Raw genomic sequence first — 24,399 nt, forward strand, 5'->3', positions numbered from 1 at the left:
TACAGAAGAACTGTAAAGATGGCATAACAGAGATCCTGTACATTGTAGCTTCTTCTAATTAACACATGATACAACTGTGACATATTTACCAAAACTCAGAAATTTAACATTGACTCAGCATTGCTAACTAAACCACAAACTTTGTCCTTTTCTCTGTTCTAGGATCCAGTCCTATATACCTTATTGTATTGGCCTGTTATGTTTTTGCAGTCTCCATTAGTTTGTGAAAGTTTCTCAATCTTTCCTTATTTTTCATTACGTTGATTGACACTTTGGTAAAGCTACTCGTTCATTATATAAAATTTCCCTAGATTTGGGTTTGCCTGAGTTTTTCTTAAGCTTAGACAGGAATCAATGGATTTCAGTGAAATCACATCACATTCTGTCAAGGATCCATGATATCAGTAGGCCTTATTACTGAAGATGCCAATCTTGATCACCAACTTAAAGTGATCAGCCATGTTTCTGCAATATTAATTAGGTCACTATTTTTCCTTTCCCATATTCTGTATGTTAGAAGCAAGTCACAAGTGCAGCCAATGCTTAGGAGAAAATTAATTTGCCTCCTAACAGTAGAATCTGCAGACATTTCAAACCACAAAATCAATAAATATTTGAGAGGACAGACTTTGAAGCTATGCAACATCCTCTGGCATTCACCAATGAGTCTTAGTTGCAGCAACTACTACTGCAGAGATTCTAGGCTAAAATAGGTATACAGTTTAAACTGGATCACATGCATCCAAAATGGAAACTCTCACTCCAGCTTCTAAGAGACAGGGAAAATATATTATCAATATATCTTATTGTAAGAAACAATTTTAAAATGCTCTTCTTCCCATTAAGATACCCATGTCCCCTAGCAAAGTGCCTGGATTTGACACTCAGCACCATCAGCCCTGTAGGACTACCCTGGATTCAGTTCTAGGTTCCTAGTCTCAGCTCTAGCCCAGTGTTGACCCTTGCAGACTTGCAGACCCTTGCAGACTTAACCAGTGGTTAAAAACTCTTTGTTGGTCCCTTTGTCTTTTCAAATTATTTTTTTAATGTTTAATGAGCTTTTGTCAAATTCAAACTATTGTGTTGTTCTAAGTTAAGAAAGTATATCAAAAAGCTTAGTTGGGGGCAGAGCCCGGGTAAGCCTGAGCAGTAGAGTGGGTACCTTATTCTTCCAGCCACAAGACAACGGCTGTGAGAACCCATGCCACACCAGGCTGCCTGCTGGGGATCCTAGCTCCTCATCTACCGCTGCTGGGTGTGAGGAGGATCCTGGGCTTGTGGACGGCCAGTGCACCAACTGGCACCAGACTGACTGCTCACCACCCAGTGGTGAGCTCTGGGGTCTTGGGGGTATCAATTACTGCCTAAGGACATTTATGAATAAGGCCACTGTACACTTTACAACAAAGCCAAGCCACTGTACTTGCAAGTAAGCAAGGCAACTGAGACCTGGTTGTTTCGAGGAGAAAGACCTGAAGATCTTTATGGGTCAGACTGATGTAACAGCCCACATGGGAGTCCTGGGTTGGGCTTGTTAGCATGGTATGTAATGGGGCAGGTCCACAGGCTGCAGCACCTGCATGAGCACTCTAAAACAGGATGTGGGGTGGGCCGGGCCGCACCAGTGCATACAAAAGCCAGGACGGATGGGGCAGGTCATGCCAAATAAGGGCCAAGCACCGGCTGACATGCATGAGATCTGAGTCTAGGAGTGGCCCAAACAGGAGAACCTGGGAAACACCCCTAGTGGGTCACAGATCCCACTGAAGAGCACGTAGTCCAGGCCTGAGTGTTGGGATGGCCTGGGTGTTGGGCCATCCCACTGGTGAACATGGGGGCCAGAGTAGGGGCTGCAGTATGATCTGAACATGGTTGCAGTGTCCATCAGCACAAGTGTGGACTGGGTCTGGGGTGCTTCAGACTGGGCTAGACTCTAGCACCAACTGGTGATCATAAGAACCAGGCTAGCGGGCCCAGCGCAATAGCATAATGGTTAAAGTACTCACCTTAACCATGTGCCGGGACCCCATAGGGACGCCAGTTCTAATCTCGGCAGTCCCACTTCCCATCCAGCTCCCTGCCTGTGGCCTGGGAGTGCAGTCAAGGATGGCCAGAAGCTTTGGGACCCTGCACCCGCATGGGAGATCCAGAGTAAGTTCCTGGCTCCTAGCTTTGGATTGGCTCAGCTCCAACCGTTGCAGCCGCTCGGGGAGTGAACCACCGGACAAAATATCTTCCTCTCTGTCTCTCCTCCTGTCTGTATATCTGACTTTCCAATAAAAAGAAACAAATATTAAAAAAAAAAAAAGAACCAGGGTGGGTGTAGATGGGCTGGACAAGGTGTCTGCCCCTGCTGAGCCATGTGTGGGCTGTGTGTGGGTATCAACTAGACTTGACTGGGCTGTAGCATCCAACAGTAGGAACCAGAATGGCTGAGGGCTAATCAAGAAAGGTTATTGCTCCTGCTAGGACAGGAGGTGGACTAAGTAGGGCTAGCCCATGGACCAACCAGTGTGCACAAGATCTGGTACTGGCAGATTCTGATAGAGGAGCTTGGAAAATTCCTCTGTCAGGACAGTCTCTGCAGGTGCGCATGAGAACCAAGAAAGGGAGCAGACCAGACTAGGCCAGGTTATGGTACCCACAGGTTTACCTTTGGCACAGGTCAGGGGTGAGACAGGCTGGGCCAGTTCATATCACCCAATGGCAAATCTGAGAGCCAGAATGGTGTGTGGGTCATGCTGGGTCTGGCTGCAATACCAACCAATTCACGTTAGGGCCAGGACTGGGCTGGGCTTTGCTAGGTTGTAGTCCTCACCAGTGTGAACTGGACCTGGGGACAGGCCGGGCTCAGCCAGGCTACAGCACCCCTGGCCAATGCCAAGGGGGGCAGGCCGTGTCCAACCAGCATACATGAGGCCTGGAGGAGAGCAGGTGAACCCAGTTGTGGGGCTGCAGAGAACTCCTCTGCTGGGCCACTATTCCTACAAGTGAGCATAAGAGCTGGGATGGGAGCAGACCAGACCGGGCAGGGCTGTAACACCTAATGGCCTGCATGTAAGCTGGACCGCTAACAAGCCAGGCTAGGCAGACTGTACCTATTGGTACATGCATAAGCCAGAGTGGATGTGGTTTGTTTGGGTTTCGATGCAGCAGCAGCTGGCAGATGCTGGCACGAGGGAAAAACCCTGTCGAGTTAAACTACAGTACCACCTGGAAAGTGTAAGATCCAAGAGTGGAAGTGAACCCATTAGGGAAACAGTAGGCACCTCCCTCTTGGGTCGCCACTCTGGTGAGCATGAGAACCAGGAATGGGACAGAAATGGCTAAATAGAGTGTGGCACCTGCCGGCAAATGTGTGGGCTGGATATTGGAGCTGGTTGGGTTGAACTAAGCTTCAATGCCCATTGATACAGATGAGAGCTGAATGGGATGTGGGACAGATAGGACCAGTCTGTACATACTGGCAAGCATGGGAACCAAGGCCATGGGTGGGCCTGGTGGGGGTTATTGCAGATTGCTCCTACTAGGCTACAACTCCCACTGGTTTGAGCAGGGGCCAAGTGTGTGGCGGGCAGGATCGGGCTGGACTGCAACACCCATTAATTTGTGTAGAAGACAGGGCTAGAGAGAACTGACCCAGCAACTGTAACTAACTGTGTACTTAGGCCGATTTGGGCAATGGACTGTGCCAGACTCTGTATTGCCATGCACACACAAGAATCAGGTCAGGGATCACCTCACATGAAGTTTCTTTGGGAACCCCCCCAACTTAACCATTGGATTCAGAACTCCAACAATGGAGAAAATTGCATATTCCACGGTCTGACCAGGAAATGCAAGTGCCAGAGCTGGGCCTCCTCAGTGGCTTAGACAGAGCAGTGGACAGCATAACCAGAAGCACATGGAGGATACAGCAGTACACTGGAGCCTGCAGAGGACACTTGATACCATAATAGAGGTCAGAGGAAAGAACAACCACCCCAGCAAAGAGTTGGCAGTGAATATCTGGGCAAATGGAGACTCTAAGGTGAACTATGTCAGCCAGTGGAGTCTGGAGAGATTTCACCGTGATTGGAGTGGCAAGATCAGCAATACAGAAGTACTGAACTATCAAAACCACTTGAGAAGGACCCTTGGAGCATGCCCCATATTGGGGACCCTGGAATGGTTGGGAGTGGCTTCTCCCCTTTCTCCAGATACAGGAAGAAAAGAAGCAAATGTGAAAACAATGATTTACCTACTTTCCTCTAGCCCTTGACCCTTCACACCCTAATCAAATATGTAAAAATTTTCAAAAATAAAATTTATGCAACAAGAAAATAAAAGCTTAGTTGGATGAAAGGACAGGCCAGGAATAAAAAAAAAGGAGTTTTTCCCACCACTGTACATTCAGAAATTCAGTTTTAAGTTTCTCACAAACAGTGAACATCAAAGACTTACTTCTGCCCTTAACTGCTGCTGTTCCATTGCAATGATGGATGCCTGGGGACTTGTGGACATACTTTCCTCTGGCTCCTTAAAACCTGGGGCATTCCCCACATCTCCACTCACAAAGCTTATGACATTCTCAATCAAAGTATGAACTCCCAAAGACTTGGTAAGATCAAAATCAGATTCAAAGGAGTAAGAAGAGTTACACAACCAGTCTCTGTTGTATTTCAGGCGTGCCCAAGAGTCGCTCAGGGATTCCAACTGACTGTGCATAGGACCTATATGCAAACAGAACAAACATGCATCAGTGGCAAGGAAGTAGAGCATAAATTTTAAAATCATATGAGAGCTGAGTGCTGCTACCACACCGACTGGTGAGAAATGGATACTCATGTTTGAATGCATACATGCATTAAGTGAATCTGAGCAAAATGCTTTCGTAAAACAAAAATCAGAGCAATGAAAGAAAATAAAGGGAAAGGCCTGTTTGATGTATCGGTAATTTTGTAAGCGCTTTAGCAACACACTGCCACAAGAAAAATAAAAAAAGGCAGAAGCTGCTCTCAAAATGCTACAATGCTCTGCAATATTAAATCAAACCACTATTGACAGATTAAAATGGACTAAGCACTTGGGATACTACTGGTAGGACCTACTGAAAACAAAAGGATTTCATCTGATTTAACATTGCCACTGAAGGAACTAAGTTAAGAATATGCAAAGTGCCTACATATCTGCAATGAAATACTATCAAAAATGAATATAGAAGGGCAAGTGAACTTGGACAAACAGGAGATATAAATCACCCTTTGGGTTTCATTACTATAAGGGACAACTCAATGACTTTCTCATGTGCATATCTAAGGCATGTTGTGAAACTCCTATGTAAAGGAAGCAAAGTTTCACAAACAAGAATATGTGAAATTTACTAAATAGTGATACATAAAACCATTATGTGGCATCCACACAGCCATTAAATGGGCTTCTAGTCGTGCCAGTGCATATTTTTTAAGCTAAAATCTTCATGTTAGACAACAAAATGTTAACATGTTTAAATATAAGAGCAATTGTCCAAGTCATATTAACTAAATACAGATATGCCCAGTCCTTGCATAATTTTGTCTTTAATTGAACTCAAGCACACAAAATCTATTAATTATAATCCTTGGTTCAATAATATATGCTCTCATTAATCTACCCATGGCCCATTTTTGCATTTACACATATATAATACATGTAAATATAGCAGACAATAACTTGAATTCATCTGCTGGTTTTACCTCCAAACCGCCTCTTTCTGCATCCTTCTACCTATGGCTTCATTATCCCAGTGTCTGGGTTTATCATTCCACTGCTCTCACAGCTATTAAACATTGTTCTATATGTATTCCTAATGGAATAATGTTTAGCATTAGCGTTTTTCGATTTGCTCAACACCATCATTTAAGTCATATTTTGAATATACTCGTCCTATTCAATATTATTAATATTCATCCACACAATGTGTAGGCACAGTTCATTTGTTTGACTGTTATATAATAACTTATTATATGAATACACTAAATATATACACATAAAAAACTGTATGTTATATAACCCAATGGAAGACTTTAGGAAGATAATGTCTTCAATGTGCACATAGAGGAACTAACATAATATTATGTATTTTATTTTTAAACTACTACTTTGGTGTTGCTTAAACCCTGGGATTTTGAAACGAAGAATCGTCACAGGCAGCTCATATTAGTAACTATAAAGTAAATTTTATGCATCTTAGTAAATTAATTTAGAATGATAACGAATATACAGTCTATCTGCCCTCTACAGTTTAGCAAGAATTCAGAACAAAAAATTTAATTTTCAGTTTTGAGTTGAAAAATACAAACCAACCTAAAAATTTCTCACAACACCATTACTAAATATTCTCTTGTAATATGGAAAAGAATAATTTAACAATAAAAAGTTACAGGTAAATAACGCATTAAAGTTAAAAGTTAAATAATAAAGCAGAGGCTAATATTTTAATAATTTTTAAAAGGATCGTGGCTGTATCCCAACAAAACTAAATATACAAAATAAGTAGCAGGCAAGACAACCTACTAGCTGTATTTTCCAATTTCTAATTTTAGCGATGGGATTTCCTAGAGATATCACCCAAACAAAATTTTAAGACGGTTTATTTATTTGAAAGGCAGAGTTAATAGAGACAGAGGGAAACACATAAAGATCTTCCATCTGCTGGCTCGCTCCCTAAATGGCCACAAAGGCTAGAGCTAGGCCAAGCCAAAGCCTGGAGCCCAGTATTCCATCTAGGTCTCTCATGCAAGTGGCAGAGGAATAAACCCTGTCCTCTAAGTAAAGTTCTTATGAAAAAGATATAAGAAAGAACAGGGCTGGGTATTTAACAAAGTAGTGAGTCTCTGCTCTAACTACAGCTTCTTGCTAAAATGCATCCTGGGAAGCAGTAGTTAACGGCTCAAGTGGCTGGGTCTCCACCACTCATGTAGGAGACCTGTACTAGGTTCCCACCTCCTGTCCTTGACCAGGCTCAGCTCCAGCACCAGCAACTGAAGATATTTTATTTAATTAATTAATTAATTAATTAACAATGTTCTAATTCCCTTTCTTCAAACAACTACAAGTGATTTTTTTCCTTAAAGAAAAACAAATAAACTAACAAAAAAACAAAAAACTGGACCAGGTACAGTGGCTTAGTGGCTAAAGTCCTTGCCTTGCATGCACTGGGAGCCCATGTTAGCGCCAATTCGTGTCCTGGCAGCCCCACCACCCTTTCAGTTCCCTGCATGTGGCCTGGGAAAGCAGTTGAGGACAGCCCGAAGCCTTGGGATCCTGCACCCACATGGGAGACCCGAAAGAGGCTCCGGGCTCCTGGCTTCAGATGGCTCAGTTCCAGCCATTGTGGCCACTTGGGGAGTGAATCATCTGATGGAAGATCTTCCTCTCTGTATCTCCTTCTCTATGTAGATATGACTTTCCAATAAAAATAAATAAATAAATCTTTTTTTAAAAACCGTGAAAACAATATATGCAAGCATTTGGAAAGATGAATAATTTGCGCCAAAATATTTAGTCTGATGTCAAAAACACTTGAAGCATGAAATTTTATGTAGAAATGGAGGATGAAAACTTTAATTTAAAAAAATTAGTAATTTGGGGGAGGAGGAAGCTATGGTTTGCTTTGTATTATTTTATCGCAATATATAATCTGTCTTATCTAAAAATTATATAAAAAGACTTCTTCACAGTAACTGAGACTAAGCTCAATTCTCATTTCATATGAATTCAGTTACTTACTATGTAAAGAAAATATAATGTCCAACAAGAAACTTTTGAGACTGTTTACTTGTCCTTATAACTCTAGTTCTTAAATGGAATTTTCAAAATGAACATGGCAGAGCTGCAATACATACTTTATAAATCATAAAATATGTAGGCAAGCTAAAAGGGAAAAAAATTAAACATGCCATCATGTACTTGCTTGAAGCTCTTCTTTTTTCTGGGGCTCAACTGGCCAAAAAGGAGTAAATACACTACCACACAAGAATCAGAAGACAAAAGGAGAAATTTGATACAGAGGTCAATATTTACATTTCTTTTTCTAATTTGAAATGCATTTCACCCATGTAGGTACATACATGTTGATAAATGTTTACAGTATTATGCTAGCAATAAAACCCTAACATGATATAAAGATCTGGTACAGGGGGAGGGATAAAGTCATATTTTCACTATTTAGACTCCTTATGTTGCTTCTTCAATTATTTGCTTTAATATTCCACCATTTTCACCACTCTACCTTCAACTGTAAAAACAAATTTAAATCAAGAATTTGCAGAAATACTACCATTTTGTAAAAAAAAATAAATCAACTCAACTCTGCATAATCACAAAAAATATTTTAAATATTCATCAAAATACTAACATTTTGATGGGTTTTGTCAAGAATTTTAACAGTATGTCATGAAAACCAAATGAGTTCATATTTATGAAATGCTCAGAAACACAAATGGCATATGAATTCAGCCTGTGTTTAATAAATCTAAATTTCATATCGCCTCTGAGGTATTAAGCATGAGAAATACTGTTTCACTTGTTTCTTTTAAAAGTAACTGGGGAAGAAAAAGTAATTAGTGACATATTTTTCATTTTAGAATTTTTTTTTTTTTGGTGTCTCAAACTGTGCAAAGTGGCTGTACTAAATGGACGGACTCACAGGACTCTGTCCTTGCCCACCAACCTGCTTTCTTGGGCCAAGGGCTAGGATCAGCAACAGATCAACTGGAGCAGGGGAAGAGGAGCAATAGCGGTTCAACAGCATACACCTTGGTATTTTCAAAGCCAAACCCTGAGACTGCAGACAATAAATCCTAGACTTAAAAATTGTCTTAGCTCTCTTATTCTTTTATCGGGTGTTTTGTAATTTAGGGTCACTCAAAGTAATAAATACAAAAGTTGATGAGGAATACTTGTTACATTTCCTCTTCAAAATTTTGACAAGAGTGAAAAAAAAAACACATAGAATGTTCATTTGGCCAGACATTTGCTTGTCCTTCATGGCACAAGTCAGAATTAGAACACCTGATGGTTTCCATGGCGCCAGACAATTCTTGTACTTGGCAGGTTTGTCTGCCTAATTGAAAAGACATATTTCATGGCACCTGGTACAAACTGACAACAAATAAAGGGGGAAGGAGGAGGAAGGTATGACTTATTTTATCATCATTTAAAAGAAAACAGTACACTTTGGCCAAAGACAACAGTAAATATACAAGTTATTTTAAAATTTCTGTCACAAAATAATACCCAAAAGTATTTCCAGAGTTGATTTATTTTGAAGAAAGATATTCATTGCAGGGGCAGTTGTTTGGTGCAGCAGTTAATCTGACACTGGGATGTCTATCATTCACACTGGAGTGCCTAGGTTCGAGTCCCAAGTCTACCCTCCATTTCAGCTTCCTGTTAATGCATGCTGGGAGGCATCAAATGACAGTTCAATTACCTGAGAGCCTAACACCCATGTGGAAAACCCCATTTGAGCCGCCAGTTCCTGGCTTCTGCCTGGCCCAGCCCTAGCTGTTGGGAACATTGAGGAAATGAACTGGCAGGTTGAGATCTTTTCTCTGGTCTCTCTTTGTCTCAAAAGTAACACACATTAAAAAAATTTTCTTGAGGAAAATTATGCTACTGTATGATCTATGAGTCGCATGTTATTTAACTTCATGGTGTTTTTCTCTTTTTTTCCCCTCCTGTTGTTGATTTTGTCTTGTGGCTTTTCATTTAAGGGATTGCATAGTAACTGTGTAATGGAGACTATCATATCCAGATGTTTGGATACTACGTAGCATGCATCTCTACTTCCAGACAAAGATGGACTCCCAATGAAACTGTTTACTGTATCTTCACAATAGGATGCTGGATTCTCATTGTCCATGCCCACAATGATGGACATATGAATGTTAATGAAGAACTATGCTATAGTAATGATATAGGGGAATTCAGTGAGGGGGGAGGGATTTGGGGAGGAGATAAGGGAAATCCCATTGGCTTTGGAACTATGTCATAAAATGATCATAATAAAAAGAAGAAAAAAAAAACTTAAGACACTGAGTATAATAAAAAATAAATGTTATTAAGTGTACTTTTTTAAAAACAAAATCAAGGACTCAAGAGATTCAGAAGTGACTGTTTAGATTACTCTTACTAACATAATAATTTTTAACTTTACAGTTATTTGTCCTAGAAAAAAATGACAGGTAAGTATTTTCTTGGGAACACTAAAATGAGATGATCACTGGAATAAATTGTGACATTAAGTGACATTATGAACGCTTATTTAACTAGTGTGCTTTCCTATTTTTTTCTTTTTTTAAAAACTTGATTTTTATTGGGAAGGCAGATTTACAGAGAGGAGAGACAGAAAGATCTTTTCATCTGCTGGTACACTCTCCAAATGGCCACAATGGCCAGAGCAGAGCCAATCTGACATCAGGAGCCAGGAGCATCCTCTAGGTCTCCCACATGGGTATAAGATCCCAAGGACTTGGACCATCCTCTGCTGACTTCCCAGGTCACAAGCAGAAAGCTGGATGGGAAGTGGAGCATCTGGGACATGAACTGGTGCCTATGCAGGATGCTGGTGTTGCTGAGTGGAGGATGAACCTACGGAACCATAGTGCCAGCCCTCTATTCTAATTTCTATAAGGAATTAAAAACATAGAAAAAGAAGTTTTTCCCATGGGATCCAAAAGCTGCCCTTTGCTTTAAGTAAATTCCAGTAAGTTCGCAGGTGCTGATACTACCTTGAGCTCTTTGGAAGAAACCATGTATTCATAAACAAAACTTGGATTAATGCCTGAATTCACTTATATTTATTCAGATCCAAAACTACAGGAAATTTACCAGTAGTTAAAGGACGTTTACAAAATATGAACAGGTAACAACTGTAGGACAACTATTCTAAAATATATATTCATTCCTCCTAAGCAATGCACATTCAGGTTACAGGTTAATCTTAATGCAAAAATAAAGATGTCACTTTAATCCCAAAGATGATACTTTGCTACATGATGACACGATTAGGAGAGACTTTCAAATTTATATTTTTATATTGATGATAAATATTTCACAGAAAAGAATTATACCAACAGAGTTATAAGAATAAATATTATTGTTACAACAAGACACTTTCATTAACCTATAGACAGACAGGCAAGATCTCATATTACTCAATAAGTTTGATGTCATTTTCTCTCTAGCACCATATCAAAGTCACTTATTAAATAGCAGGGAACTTTTGTCAACAACATTCACCTAAGCCAAATAAAAAATAGGAAGAGTAGATCTTACCAAAAGTTCAACTTTTAAGTCAAGCAAACTGCTAATTTTTGAAGAAGTATAAAGTAATAAAATGCACTAGATCAAATACCATTTAATGTCTTTGATATCAAATACCTCATCATGCTTTTAGAAAGCCAGCATCCGTATTAAAAGATTGTTCAGTAAGAAACACCAGTTTCTCTCCTTGTTACTTATAATAGTTCAGTAAAATTATCCTGTCTTCTAAATACAACAATAAAATATTACCAAATTTTATTCTATAGAAGTGACAAATTTCTGAGTTGCACACACACACACACACACACACACACACACACACACACACACACACATTATGTTTCAGACTTCATTAGTCTTCTCTCATCTCTCCATTATTCCCTAACAAAGGGAAATCTAACATTATGCTATGGAAGATACCAAGAGAAAGGTTTTATTCTGAAATGAAAAAATATTTAGTATTATAGGGAGAACATCTTTCAAATTCCTCAAGAAAAGCACTACAAGGCAATTTTTAACATTTTTACAACAATAGCAAAATTTTAAATAAAAGTGCCTGTTAACAGAGAATAATACTTCAAAAAGTTTTTACTAGTCCTCAAATTTATCACCTAAAACTATTCTGCTCCTCTATTTGTACATAAATCTTTGAGTTAACATCTCTTCATGTATTATTGGATAAAAGCAAGCTTCTAACAAATGACTTTTAATTTTTAATGGGATTCCAAAAGTTATCCTCCATGGAAGATTTTTTTCAAAAATAATATCTTAAATGCTTTAAGAAGCCAAGGGGAGTAAAAACATAAACTTTCATGTAAACACAAAGTGTATACATGCATGGGAGATGAGCACGGTAAAGAAAGTTCTTCCCCATGGTACCATTTACAGCAATTCTGTCAGGAGCTAAAACATGGAAAATTATGTACACTACACTCTTCCCATTGTTTCTGGATTTCCAAAGAACCTTTAAAATGTTCAACCATATGACAAATGAGAAACAAAACTGATTATTAATTCCTCCTATACTTGCAAAATTTTAAAAAACACACATTTTAAAGAATGGCCTCATTTTTAACTCGGGTGACTACTTTTGGAAGTACATTTCAATGACAATACACTCAAAATTTTAAAACTCTTTGTTTAATGAGATACTTAATATCTTCTTGATATTTACCTCTCTTTTTATGAGACGATGCCAAATCCAAATCAACATTCCGTCTGCCACTCTGTTAAAAGTAGAAAACATTCAGTGGTGAAAAGTAGTTTAAAATTTAATAGAATATTAGAATAAAAATAATCTATGCAATTATAGCAATGTCCTACTAATTCACCAACTCAGGCAGACTAACAACCAAGAAGTCTTTTCAAAATCTCTCTTACATTTGTTAAAAGAAGCCTAAGCAAGGGAACTCTGAGATACTCCCTACTAAGTCAAGGTGCACATTAACATTGTCAAGTTTTCTTTATTGCTTTCTTTTCTAGAATCTTTACTATACAGACACAATATGATCTCCTTATCACATTAAGTCCCAATTTTTCAATTTTGTGACACATTTATTTCAAATGTAATAAGTCATTATAAGTGTCCTAGATATAGGATAATGGTAAGGCATAATGAACTTCATATCCAAGAGATGCCTCAAGTTCCTGCATCAAACTCTGATTTCCGCAAATTGCTACTCCTTCACTTAGATGCACTTTCCTTTCCTTTTAGAACTTCCACTAATTTTGCCTAGGTGTTTTTAATAAGATCATCTGATAAATCTATAGTATCAGAAATCTGATAGAATTTTCAAGGAATTTCAAAGTGTTTTTTAAAGCTGTTAAAAATCTGATTGTCAAAATTTCACTCAGCTTAATAACACACTAAAAGCTTACAGGAAGAAATAAGTATATTTCTGTGTGGATCTACGGTCAGTGGGTAGAAAGGTGCGTTGTATACAGTTATCTATTCTGCCCATATATACAACCAAGCAGGCACACAGAACCGACACTATGGTCTACGAAACTTTAATTGTACTCTGCCACACAACTTAGAAATTTAGAAATTTGGCTAAAAACACAGACTGTGGAAGTGATTAAATAGATCCACGTGGGAAACGTAATTGTAGAACATCTTTGCCTAGTCACACATGAAAGACACATACACCCACAATGTAGGTAAACATATTTTGTCTATATCTGCCTACTCATACATTAACAGAAATAAGTATATTCTCAGGCTACGTGGTCCTGGATAAGACATCAAACGTTCACCACATTAGCTCCCAAAAGTACCACTGTGTCATGCAGTAAAACATTTTCAACACATGGCACCTTTACTATGAAGGCTAAAGGAAGAAATTTATTTCAGGTCAGAATTTTATGAAAATTTTGTTTCTCATGAATGATGCTATGTTTTAAACACTGTGAACTGTGTAACTCAATCATAGGCTTTTCCTAGTTGGTGGCCCATTTCTAGCAGAGCACCACAGAATATGTGCTGAAATGTGTAAATCTTAAACTTTATTTTCCCCTTTTTCAAATCCTTAATTCACCTAATGTATCTTTCTGTAAACGTTTTTGTATTCTAATTCAAATCCTTTGAAAAATGAGGTATCAAGGACATAGACTGAAGTATGCATAAGAAAAGTCAATAAGGATGACAATGGTTGATCAGAGTTGAATTCAGTTTGGTATTCTCTATTAAGACAGAGAAGTAGATAATATAACATTTTATCAACATATTAAAACAAAGAGTTGGCAGTAAAATGGTTAATCTCATTCATCAGTAAAAACAAAAAGAAACATCTCATTAACTAACAATTTAATGGAGGCACTGCTGGATATCAAAATGAGAATGGTAATCTTAGGCAACCCAGACAAAATAAGAGGAATTTTCAGCTCAAAGAACTCCAGCTGCTCATGCTGCTATTTCTCTTCTTCTACTGCAGGGTCCTCCCAAGCAGAAGGATGCACCTTCAGCCTAGATCTTCCTTTATCTGCAATGGAATTTGCTCTGATATTTGTGTTTTGTGACCCTACTTTTTTAACTATTCCACACAGAAAGATGATCAGGAATTAATCTTTTTAAAATGCATTTATTTTTGGTCAAATTTTATAAACATTGAACAATCAAAAAACCTTAAATGAACAATCTAAGCAATTAAACCTAGGTTGAACTCTCGGTTGATCTTTTCTTCATTTACAATATTCAAAATGCTTTTAATTGTATTGCTGAATTTGTTGTTCATACCAACACAGTTGAGGCAAGTATAACAGATGGTATTACTTCCCATTTCAAAGACAAAGAAACAGGGACTCAGAAAGGTTAAATCTTTTGTCCAAATCAAAGACCACAGTGAGTTTTCAGCCTATTCTAAATCAGTTTTCATTGCTCTTAAAAAGTGGTTGCTCTACTTATACACATCTTGGTACTCTGTTTTCATCTCCATTGAAATGAATTATCAACCACTTATAATATGTAAAACACAGTGAAGAAAACACCAGGAACATTTTGAAAAAAGCATAAAAAAATAGGAAACTTTTTTGGAAGGACATACTAATAATACATAAGTACATCCAACAGAGATAAACTATTAATTGTCTATTAGAGGTCCTAACAAATTACTTGGTGAGCCACCATGAACCAGAAATAGCCAAGCTTCCCAGAAGTGAAATTTTATCCAGTCATTAGGGCAGAAACAGGACATTTGTAAGGATGCTGAGAAGGACACTGCAAAGCCTAAGCTCAAGTGGTACGTTGGGGTTTGGCACATAAACTGCCATGGTAAGAATGTTGATTTCTGCAGGAAAATATCACTGCAAAAGCAGAAAGATGCTATTTACTAGATCTTTAATTTCTGGGTAGGCAACCAGAGTTACTGATGGTTTTCTGAGTAGGAAGACAGCAGGTGTTTTGCTGTTGTTCCTATTTATGGTGGTACTGACTATGCTGGAAGTTCTAACTATGGGAGCAATACCTAAGGAAACTTGAGGCAGTAAGCAGATTCATCTGAAAACTTCTAGTCCAGGCAAAGTTTATAAGGGCTTGAACCAAAGAATGGAAAATACTGAATAAACAGAAATTCTGCAAAGGGGGTGGGCAATTAGCCTAGCTGTTATGACAACCACATCCCATATTGAATTGCCTAGGTTTGATGTCCATATTCTGGCTCCTAATTCCAGCTTCCTGCTAGTGCAGACTGTGGGAGCAAGCAGAGTCACTTCATATAATTAGGCTCCTGCCACTCACATAAAAGACATGGACTGCATGTCCAGTTCCTGGCTTTGATCTGGCCAAATCTCAGCAATTGCAGATGTCTGAGGAATAAATCAGCAGATGCATGATCTCTCTGTATATATACCTTTCTCTGGGTGTCCATCTCTATGTCTCTTAATTTTGCGAAAAAAAAAGGACTATTTGTAAATTCAAAAAGATTCTTCCTGTTTACCACATCCCAAGTACTAATATAGATGCTTGTGAGAGATCAGTGAAAATAGTACCAAAAACAACTGATATCCTCAAGGAGTTTATACATTAGTGTAAGATCAAAAGAAATTAACTGATATAATAAATAAATTACATGAGAAACACTTTGTAAACTAAGGCAAGGGGAAATGTACAGGTTGTGGAAGGGAAGAAAGACTGTCATTTTATTATTATTTTTATTTATTTAAGAGGCATAGACAGAGCTCCTATTTTATTCCCTACCTGATCATGATGACCAGAACCAGAGTTAGGCAGAGGCTGAAACCAGAACCAAGGACTGCACTCCAGGTCTCACAAGTGGATGGCAGAGATCCCATCACTTGAGCCATTACCAGTGGCCCCGAGACTGCACTGGCAGGAAGCTGCAACAGGGAGCCAGAGCTGGGAGTTGGGCACCAAGTCCAGATACTCCCATTTGAGACATGAGCATGTCAACTACTAAGCTAAATGCAGGAAGCCACATCTGACACATTACCATGTCCAAAACAGGAGCTGTCTCCATATCACACAATGAGACACTAAAGCAGAGAGAGTTCATAGGACATACAGCCACACAAAAGGCAAAGGAACAGCCAAATGTAAGCATAGCAATCAACTTCAAGTTCAAAGCTCTTCAAAAAGTAATCTTTTAAGTAGTTGTCACTATATATTATACTGCTTACATATTCTCCTTTTTCTATAAACCAACATCTTACATGATTTTTTATCCTAATGCTTGTTGTCCAAGACTTTTTTTTGAGTTTATGAAAGATCTTGAGAGAAAATATATTTGCATTATAGATATGTTATTCTGTGAAATATGAGAGAGAAACACAAAACAAGAAGAAAGGTACCAAATGTGATGGCTTATGCACATACCCAGGCAAAAGACAGACTGAAACACAGCAGTTGAAGGAAGGATGAAGAGGACAGGACTTGATGAAAAACATTAATGCTAAACATTTCAACACCAGATTAATCAACCAGATTGGAGAGCAGATGGAGGTCAAGAGCCAAGACAAAGACAAGCAAAGGAGGATCCCAGGTTGGAAGCCTGGGTAGTTAAGACTACCATCTCGATAGGGAACATGAGAGGAGCAGCTTTGGGAGAAAGGTAAGTTTGGATAGTTAAGATTGAGGTAACTTAACAACAAAGAATATACTAAGGAATTCTATATTTGAGGTTAGAGTTTAAGGAGAAATCAGGATTAAAGACTGAAATTGTTAATATGCAATATAGTTATCTATGCAATAGTTATTTCTTAAACTACTTTAAAAAATATTTCTTAAGTATCAAAACACACTTCTCATTTACTCTAACCAAAGTCTTACATATATTATTCTATCTTAAAAACAAAAATATTCTCCTCTAACTCTATGTATACCTACCAGTGTGTAGCCCTCTTCATCTGATTCGGGCTGAGACAAGTCAGATTCACTCCTTGATTTGATTAGTCTATAATTAGGATTTGCATGGACTAGCCGGTTCTCTGCAGTAAGACTTTCACTCCTGTCTCACATGGACAAAAAAATTTTTTTTATTTCAGACTGTTAGTAAACATAAAATTGAATACAACTAGCAACATACCAATAATATAAACATTGAGAGAAGTAATTATGTCTCTTGATGGGAAACTGGACTCTTAACACATAGCCTAAGTTTTCTCAATTAAATCAAAGTATCCTGCATGTCTTCCAATCACCAAGAAATATAAGTAACTCCCCACATTTTTCAAGTTTTATGTGTATGGAAAACTGTCCCTATTCATAGGAAATTTGCATTTTATGCTCAATTGGTATCACTTTTAAATTAATTTGCATCTCCTCCTCCATGTTGGTATTAAATTCAGAAGAATACTGTAACCTTAAAAAGAAACCATTTCAATGCATGAAGTAACAAGTGGTGGCAGGTAATGTTTTAGGTTTCTAGCCAGTCGTACCTGGTCATGAGTCCACCTCCTTCAGAGGTGCTTGCTGAGGGCTGCTGCAACTGTCCTTCCTCCCTTCGCTTCTGAAGTTCATCAATCACAGGACTTACTCCTAATATTAACAGGGCACACCGATGGATCACAGAGTTGCAGGCAGCCGTGTACACGTCCTGACCCTCGGGAAGGTCTGTGCTGACCCTTCGCTCTTGCTGAGACTGAGCAGGTGGATCATCAGCTCGAGCCCCAGACCCTGCCCCACTGTTCATTCTATCTCGGTCTCGGCTACGAGCTACTTCACGGGCTGAGAGGAAACACTGAAAGATTTCTGTAACATGCAACACAAAAACAAGGTCTTAACACATGGGGAGACAAGAGCAAAGAAAATAACAATAAAAATAGTCAAAGTTTCGATCAAAAACTCAACAGAGTAAAAAAGTAGTTTTTAGAGATTTATTACAACATAGAAATAACTATATAAAAATTTTCACTTTTCATGTAGTTATACCAGAAAATATTTATATGCCTTTATAGAATTTAAATATGGCTAATTTTATTTCAAAAATTTTAATAAGTTAGATTAATGGTTTTCAAAGCACAGTTCTAGACTGCAGCAGCAGCAGCAGCAGCAGATGGGCACTTGTTAAGAAATTATCAGGCCGATCCTAGATCTTACAAACAAGAAGTTCTGGGAGGGAAGCCTAGCAATGCTTGTTTTAATAGGCCCACTGGCTGACTGCAAAAACCCCTGAAGCTTATGAGGAACTAAGCTGGACAAGAACAACTGCTTATTTCAGAAATATCCAGGCAGGTAACAAAAGAAACACAATACTTATTTATTCATAGCATTCCTAACAGCTATGCTTTGCTATAGGTTAAATACATTATACAAGTACAGCACCAAAATCTCGTGGAAACAGAATCAGGTTATCATATGAACAAGACTGCCTGCAGTTCCATGGCCATCACCAGAAGGGCCCATCTGATGGCAGCCTTTCCACAAGTCACCAGTGTTGGAAGTCAGTGTAGTTAATAAGGTCTGAGGCAATAAAAGATAGTTCACTAGCCAATTAACTTTTGCCTCAAATTTGGAGTAAAGAAAAAATTCTTCATGAGAAACTCAGGCATGAAAGACAGAAAGACACTATCCTATTTATTTGAAAGTACCATTTTAAAAATCAGATGTGTGGATTTTATAATTATTTTCATTTTGATGGTAAGGTCCATAATTTAGTAAAATCAAAGTAACAAATAACTCACACTCTCAAGAGTCCAGAGCTAGAAACCAATGTAAGTAGTTAACAGAATGGTTAAAAAGTGTTAAGCAGACATGTATCTATTTTCAGCTACTACCAACTATGGCCCAAGGTACACAACTTTACCTCCTTAAAGGTCAGTAAATCTGTCTTTAGAATGCGGTAATACCAAAATTTATCTCAAAAGACTGTTGTGAGAATTAAATTAACCTATGTGATACACTTTGTCAGGGCCCAGAATATAATCTGAGGTGCAAACAAATCATAACTCATTTAAAACTATTCCCCAGATGACTATTAGGGGTTTCTTTCTAAAAAAAAAAAAAAAACTAAGGTTAAACTGTGTACTCTGTTGTCTTCTTCAGCCTTTGCTTCTAAGAATTTCTAAGTCTAGGGCCCGGCGGCGTGGCCTAGCAGCTAAAGTCCTCGCCTTCAACGCACCGGAATCCCATATGGGCGCTGGTTCTAATCCTGGAAGCTCCACTTCCCTTCCAGCTCCCTGCTTGTGGCCTGGGAAAGCAGTCAAGGACGGCCCAAAGCTTTGGGACCCTGCACTCATGTGGGAAACCTGGAAGAGGTTCAAGGTTCCTGGCTTCAGATCGGCGCAGCACCGGCCATTGCGCTCACTTGGGGACTGAATCATCGGACAGAAGATCTTCCTCTCTGTATATGTGACTTTGTAATAAAGAATAAATCTTTAAAAAAAATAATTTCTAAGTCTACTTCTAAGTTCAACTACATTTTTCTCAACCTAGGTTTTTAAAATATAATGATACTTCAGAAACTTTGTAGAAAATGGAATTAAGACATAAATGTGGGGTGGGTATTGGGCATTGTAGTTTAGACATCAAAGCATCTGAGTTTGATAGTCTGGCTCTGGCCTGCAGCTTCTTACTAACACAGACACTGGAAGGCTGGACTAGTAGTCGGATTCCAAGTACCTTGAATCCTGCCACCTACATGGGAGATCTGGATTGAGCTTGAAACTCCAAGGCCCCCAGTTTTTGGAAAATGAAACCACAGATGGGAGTGTTGCCTCCACCATCAGTAAATTTTTAAAAAGATGTTTATTTTGGTGTAAAAGATTTTCAGCTTTATTCAGTTTGTTTACATATTTTTCATAAACTTTCTGAATACTTATACAATTATCCTCCTTTCTCATCTCCAATCTCATCTTTTCCACTGATATCATCATTTCCTGAAGTTTAAATGGTTTTTAGTTTTGATTTGAGCCTCTGCACAATTAGAAGTATGAGAACACAAATAACTTGATGATAGTGTCAAACTGATGTATATATGCAATTTCAACGCCAAAACATGACTAATCATAATACTCTATGTCACAGATTGAATACATACTTTAAACTGAAAAATCCAAATCAAACAGAAAATATTAATACATATACATAAATGTGTCACTTTGCCACTTCACTTTAAATACTTAAGAGTTACTTTTTAAAACTGTCTGTAACCTTGGAATACAAAAGTATGAGTAGGTTTATTAACCCAGCAGCAATATTCTAACATATACTCTTGTTCCTTCTTGAAAGATCAATGTAGTTGAGAATTACAATTGCAGAAGTTCCACACATGGAAAATAATTTGTCTGTCCTAGTAGGCAGAAAAAAAGATTCTAGGTCTGCCAAGTTGGACAACTTGGACACACTCAGAGGACATACTTTGAATGTTCTTATCTAAGGATTGATGGCTGTCATTTCTTGTGCGAGGGTAGTATAAATCAGGCTCAAATCGCCTGCCTGCACACTTTTTTAGCCCTGAACATGTAATCCAAAAGCATTAGAATGTCAGTGGCACAAATGTTAAAAGCCTCCTAACATGTTAGCTAACACGGACTCAGAACATCAGCAAAATATCAGATCCTTTTAGAAAAATCATAAAAATCAGTTTCTCAAGCAAAAAACAAATCATACTGTGCTATCTATAAACAAGGAAGATGTACTCACTGCCAGCTGTCATCACTTCGTGCTCCCGCTCTTCCTCCTCATCCTCTGCCTCTGGATGACCCTCTTCCCGATCTCTCTCAGCCTGCTCTTCCATCTCAGCCTCTTCGTCAATGGTCCGGGTAAAGGAATGCTCCTGAGGATCAGTGTCTGCAGAGTCTTGGTTGTCTGAAATCTTCAAGAAATAATCACAAACTACACTCAATACAATTTTCATAAAGAAAAATATGTAAAGCTTCATAAAATCTTAACTTTTCTATCATGGAAAACATTACTGTCAGCAATAACACATGAATTTTACAACTGAAAATCAAGAAATATACTGGGTACATTTTAAACTTAGAAAGTATGCAAGTATAATATACACACAGACACACATATGCTCTCTCTTACTTGGCATTTTTTAAATTAGAATGTCATACTATAAACTGATTCCAGTTTGTATCACCATTCAGATGTCACTCCTGCAGAGCTGAAACTTATATTCAGTATGATGCACCAAGCACAATAGTTAATTAAATAATGTGATTTTTATACCATTTAGTTTTATTCAAGTTGTTTGTTACTACTCTGTATAACAAACTTTGTATTTATATGCATAAATAATGTTTAATAATTTTTAGGTCATTTATCCTTTTAATATGTGAGCTTCAAATATTAGCCTCAACAAAATAGCAATCTAATATAGTATTCCATGGACTTTCAAGATCAGCCTCAAACAATCAGATCCACAGTCAGTTCCCCTCTGACTGCTAGACTTTTGTATACTAGAACACAGATACTGAGACACAGTCTGGCTTTCAAAGTCTAAGAACTAAATAACGGATTGCAAAACATCTTATGGATGAAGCTTTAATGTGAGCATTCTGAAGATGATGCACTGCCAAGATTTAAATTTATACTTATAGGATGTTATCAGGATTATCCGGTATTTTACAGATCATTTTTTACACCAAGATTCACTTCTGGATTGTCTTTAACACTTCATTTCAATCATTAGATGGCCTATTTTCTTTACATACAGCTAATAATGAAACTTCAATCGCTAGCCCTTTGGTCCTAAGCTGTGCAAATGAGGGGAGATAGGGAAGAGAGGATGGGAGGAAGCGATATACCTACAACACTGAAAAATGGAAAAACTTTTAGAAAGGAATTATTCAACATTTATTGTCTGTGACAACCAAGGCATTTTTGCTTCACATAAACAAGTATGAAGCTATCTCTCAGATAAACACAGTAAAACAGAAATTGATTTCCAACTTTACCCATCTGTCTCGTGATGATGACCTGGTCTGAATAAGTTCAAGATTCTTGCAAGCAAGTAAACGACTTCGAACTTTGTATACACAACGATACACTTCTGATAAGCTTTTACCAGGCTGATATCTAAATAAAGAACCAAAATAGAAAAGTTATGTAATTTCTAACAACATGAGAGAAAACACTTCTCTGAGGATAGTTTTAAGTTACTTGCCGGCTTTCTCCACAGGCTTGACTAAGTAAATTGGTGTGTTTCAGAAGAGCTGCAAGAACAAATCTAGACACGGTGTCTAACAGTGACTCATTACTTAAAGTTGCACTGTCCCAATCTGGAAAAAAAGAAGAAAAGATGCACTGACATTTAAAAGGGCTTGGGAAATTGTTCAGAGGGAATTTTAATAGTTGTAATAATCTAACACCTGAGCTGTCATGGTTCTGCACAGTTAACAGGTGCATATGCCGTGCCAGGTGCTCAAGATTAACAGCAAACAGAACTAATCTCTGATCTCAAGAGCTTATATTCCTGTTAGTGGGAAAAGGTGGGAGAGGGAAAGTAATTTTTAAAAATTAACAGGAAAGTACTGAGCAGAAAAATAAAGCAGAGCAAGAAAAACTGGATGCATTGTGGGTTACTGTTTTAATTAGGGTTCTTTAAGAAAGTTTCTAATAAGGGCAAACTTGAGTATAGATATAAACAAAGTAGAAGAAACAGGGTCCCCTCAGGAAAAGCTAATGAAGTATGCTTAAGCGAGCCAGTGTGACCAGAGCAGATTGGGCAAGCAGATTTGAAGGAGACGTCAGAGAGCTGACAAGGATTAAATAACATTGACCTTACAACCCAGAGCAAACCTCCCAGGTTTTACTCAAAGGAAATGAGATATGGCATTAGAGGTTTGGAACAGAGACACAATATGATATGACCTGTGTTTTTGAAAGCTCACTCTGACTGCTAAGTGAAGAACCAACTACAGGGACATCAACAGCAGAAAGCAATTTATACCAATACAAGTAAGAAATTATGCAGGCTCAGAGCAGAGCAGAAATAGAAGATATTGAGAAGTCCCATAAGTACTTGAAGTAAAGGTCCTATGTATTTGAAGGTGCAGTGGACAGAATTTGTTGATGGAACAGATGTATAACATGAGAATATAAGAGAAGTCTAAGTGAACTCTCAATATACATAAAATGTAGTTAAGATTTACTGAGAAAGGAAGACCACACGAAGTTGTTCTGAAGGGGCCAGTTTTAAAAACTATTACATATCTTAGTGAGACAATAAATAAGCTAATCAAGGTCATATATCTATAATATTTGAAGCCAGGAAAAGAGACACTGTGAACACATTTAAGTAAGAAATAAAATATTTACACAGAAATGAATGAATGAATAACAAACAAAACAGATGAAACTAAACTTTGAAAGGTATCTTCTCACTGGTGTTTTAAAGATCTCAATATGTTGTCTTATTGAATTTTATTTATAAAAATAAAAGTCAACAAAAGGTGAAAACTTGGGGGCTGCCACTGTGATGTACAGGAGCACCATTCAAGTCTTGGTTGCTCCACTTCTGATCCAGCTCTCTGCTAATGCCTTTAGGAAAACAGCGGAAAATGACTCAAGTATTTGGACCCCTGCCACCCACGCAAAAGATCAAATGCTGTTCTGGCTTCAATTTGGCCCAGACCTGGTTCTTTCAGCCATTTGGGAAATGAGCCAGTAGGCGAAAGATCACTTTCTTGGTCACTCTGCCTTTCAAATAAATTAATTTTGTCTTGAAAAGTGAAAATTTATTTACCATTTTTATCATAGAAAGAAGAAAATCCAAAGATTTTCCAAACTAAAGCTGGCATAAAATACAGTAACATGAAGGCAGACTATTAGACACGCATACTTCTGAACCAATCAAAGCCAGTGTTGAAGAACATAATGGCTAAAAACCACTCAGGTACATTACTGAAAACTTACACATAGATTAATTTTACTAATCAAATGTTACTGGAAACTGAAACATCACACTTGTTTGCATAGCACTCCACCACTGTACTTAATAGGTATGCCTTGTCTCAAACTGCTATCATTACCAGCAAGCTCTTTATAGACTGAGAAATGTTAATTGGGCCCAGAGCCTAGACTTGCAAGTATGCAATGCTTCAGCTATTAAACCAGGGCTTGCAAATGATCGAGATTCATAAAACAGACTTACACCAGACCCGTGTACACAGCATGGAATATTTTACTTAAATTAGTACAATGAATTT

The 24,399-nt window shown here is 38.0% G+C and overlaps 1 protein-coding gene across 10 annotated transcripts in view; it reads right to left on the reverse strand.

Annotated features, from left to right (window-relative positions):
• The window catches only part of HERC1 (HECT and RLD domain containing E3 ubiquitin protein ligase family member 1), a 183,515-nt gene that overhangs the window by 87,492 nt on the left and 71,624 nt on the right, over positions 1-24,399 (reverse strand). For 7 of the 10 annotated variants that reach the window (XM_040970094.1, XM_040970093.1, XM_040970095.1 and 4 more), the window contains exons 20-26: positions 22,356-22,470; positions 22,147-22,267; positions 20,885-21,056; positions 17,680-18,019; positions 17,129-17,249; positions 12,464-12,515; positions 4,444-4,712 (exon numbers count right to left, since the gene is read on the reverse strand). In XM_040970094.1, coding sequence (XP_040826028.1) covers positions 4,444-4,712; positions 12,464-12,515; positions 17,129-17,249; positions 17,680-18,019; positions 20,885-21,056; positions 22,147-22,267; positions 22,356-22,470 — 1,190 coding nt within the window. The remainder of the gene's footprint in view (positions 1-4,443; positions 4,713-12,463; positions 12,516-17,128; positions 17,250-17,679; positions 18,020-20,884; positions 21,057-22,146; positions 22,268-22,355; positions 22,471-24,399) is intronic. The other 3 variants (XM_040970102.1, XM_040970101.1, XM_040970099.1) reach the window with 1 other exon arrangement.

This window comes from Ochotona curzoniae, unplaced genomic scaffold (genome assembly GCF_017591425.1).
Source record: "Ochotona curzoniae isolate NIBS_2020 unplaced genomic scaffold, NIBS_Ocur_1.0 scaffold_4701, whole genome shotgun sequence".
Lineage (NCBI taxonomy): Eukaryota > Metazoa > Chordata > Mammalia > Lagomorpha > Ochotonidae > Ochotona > Ochotona curzoniae.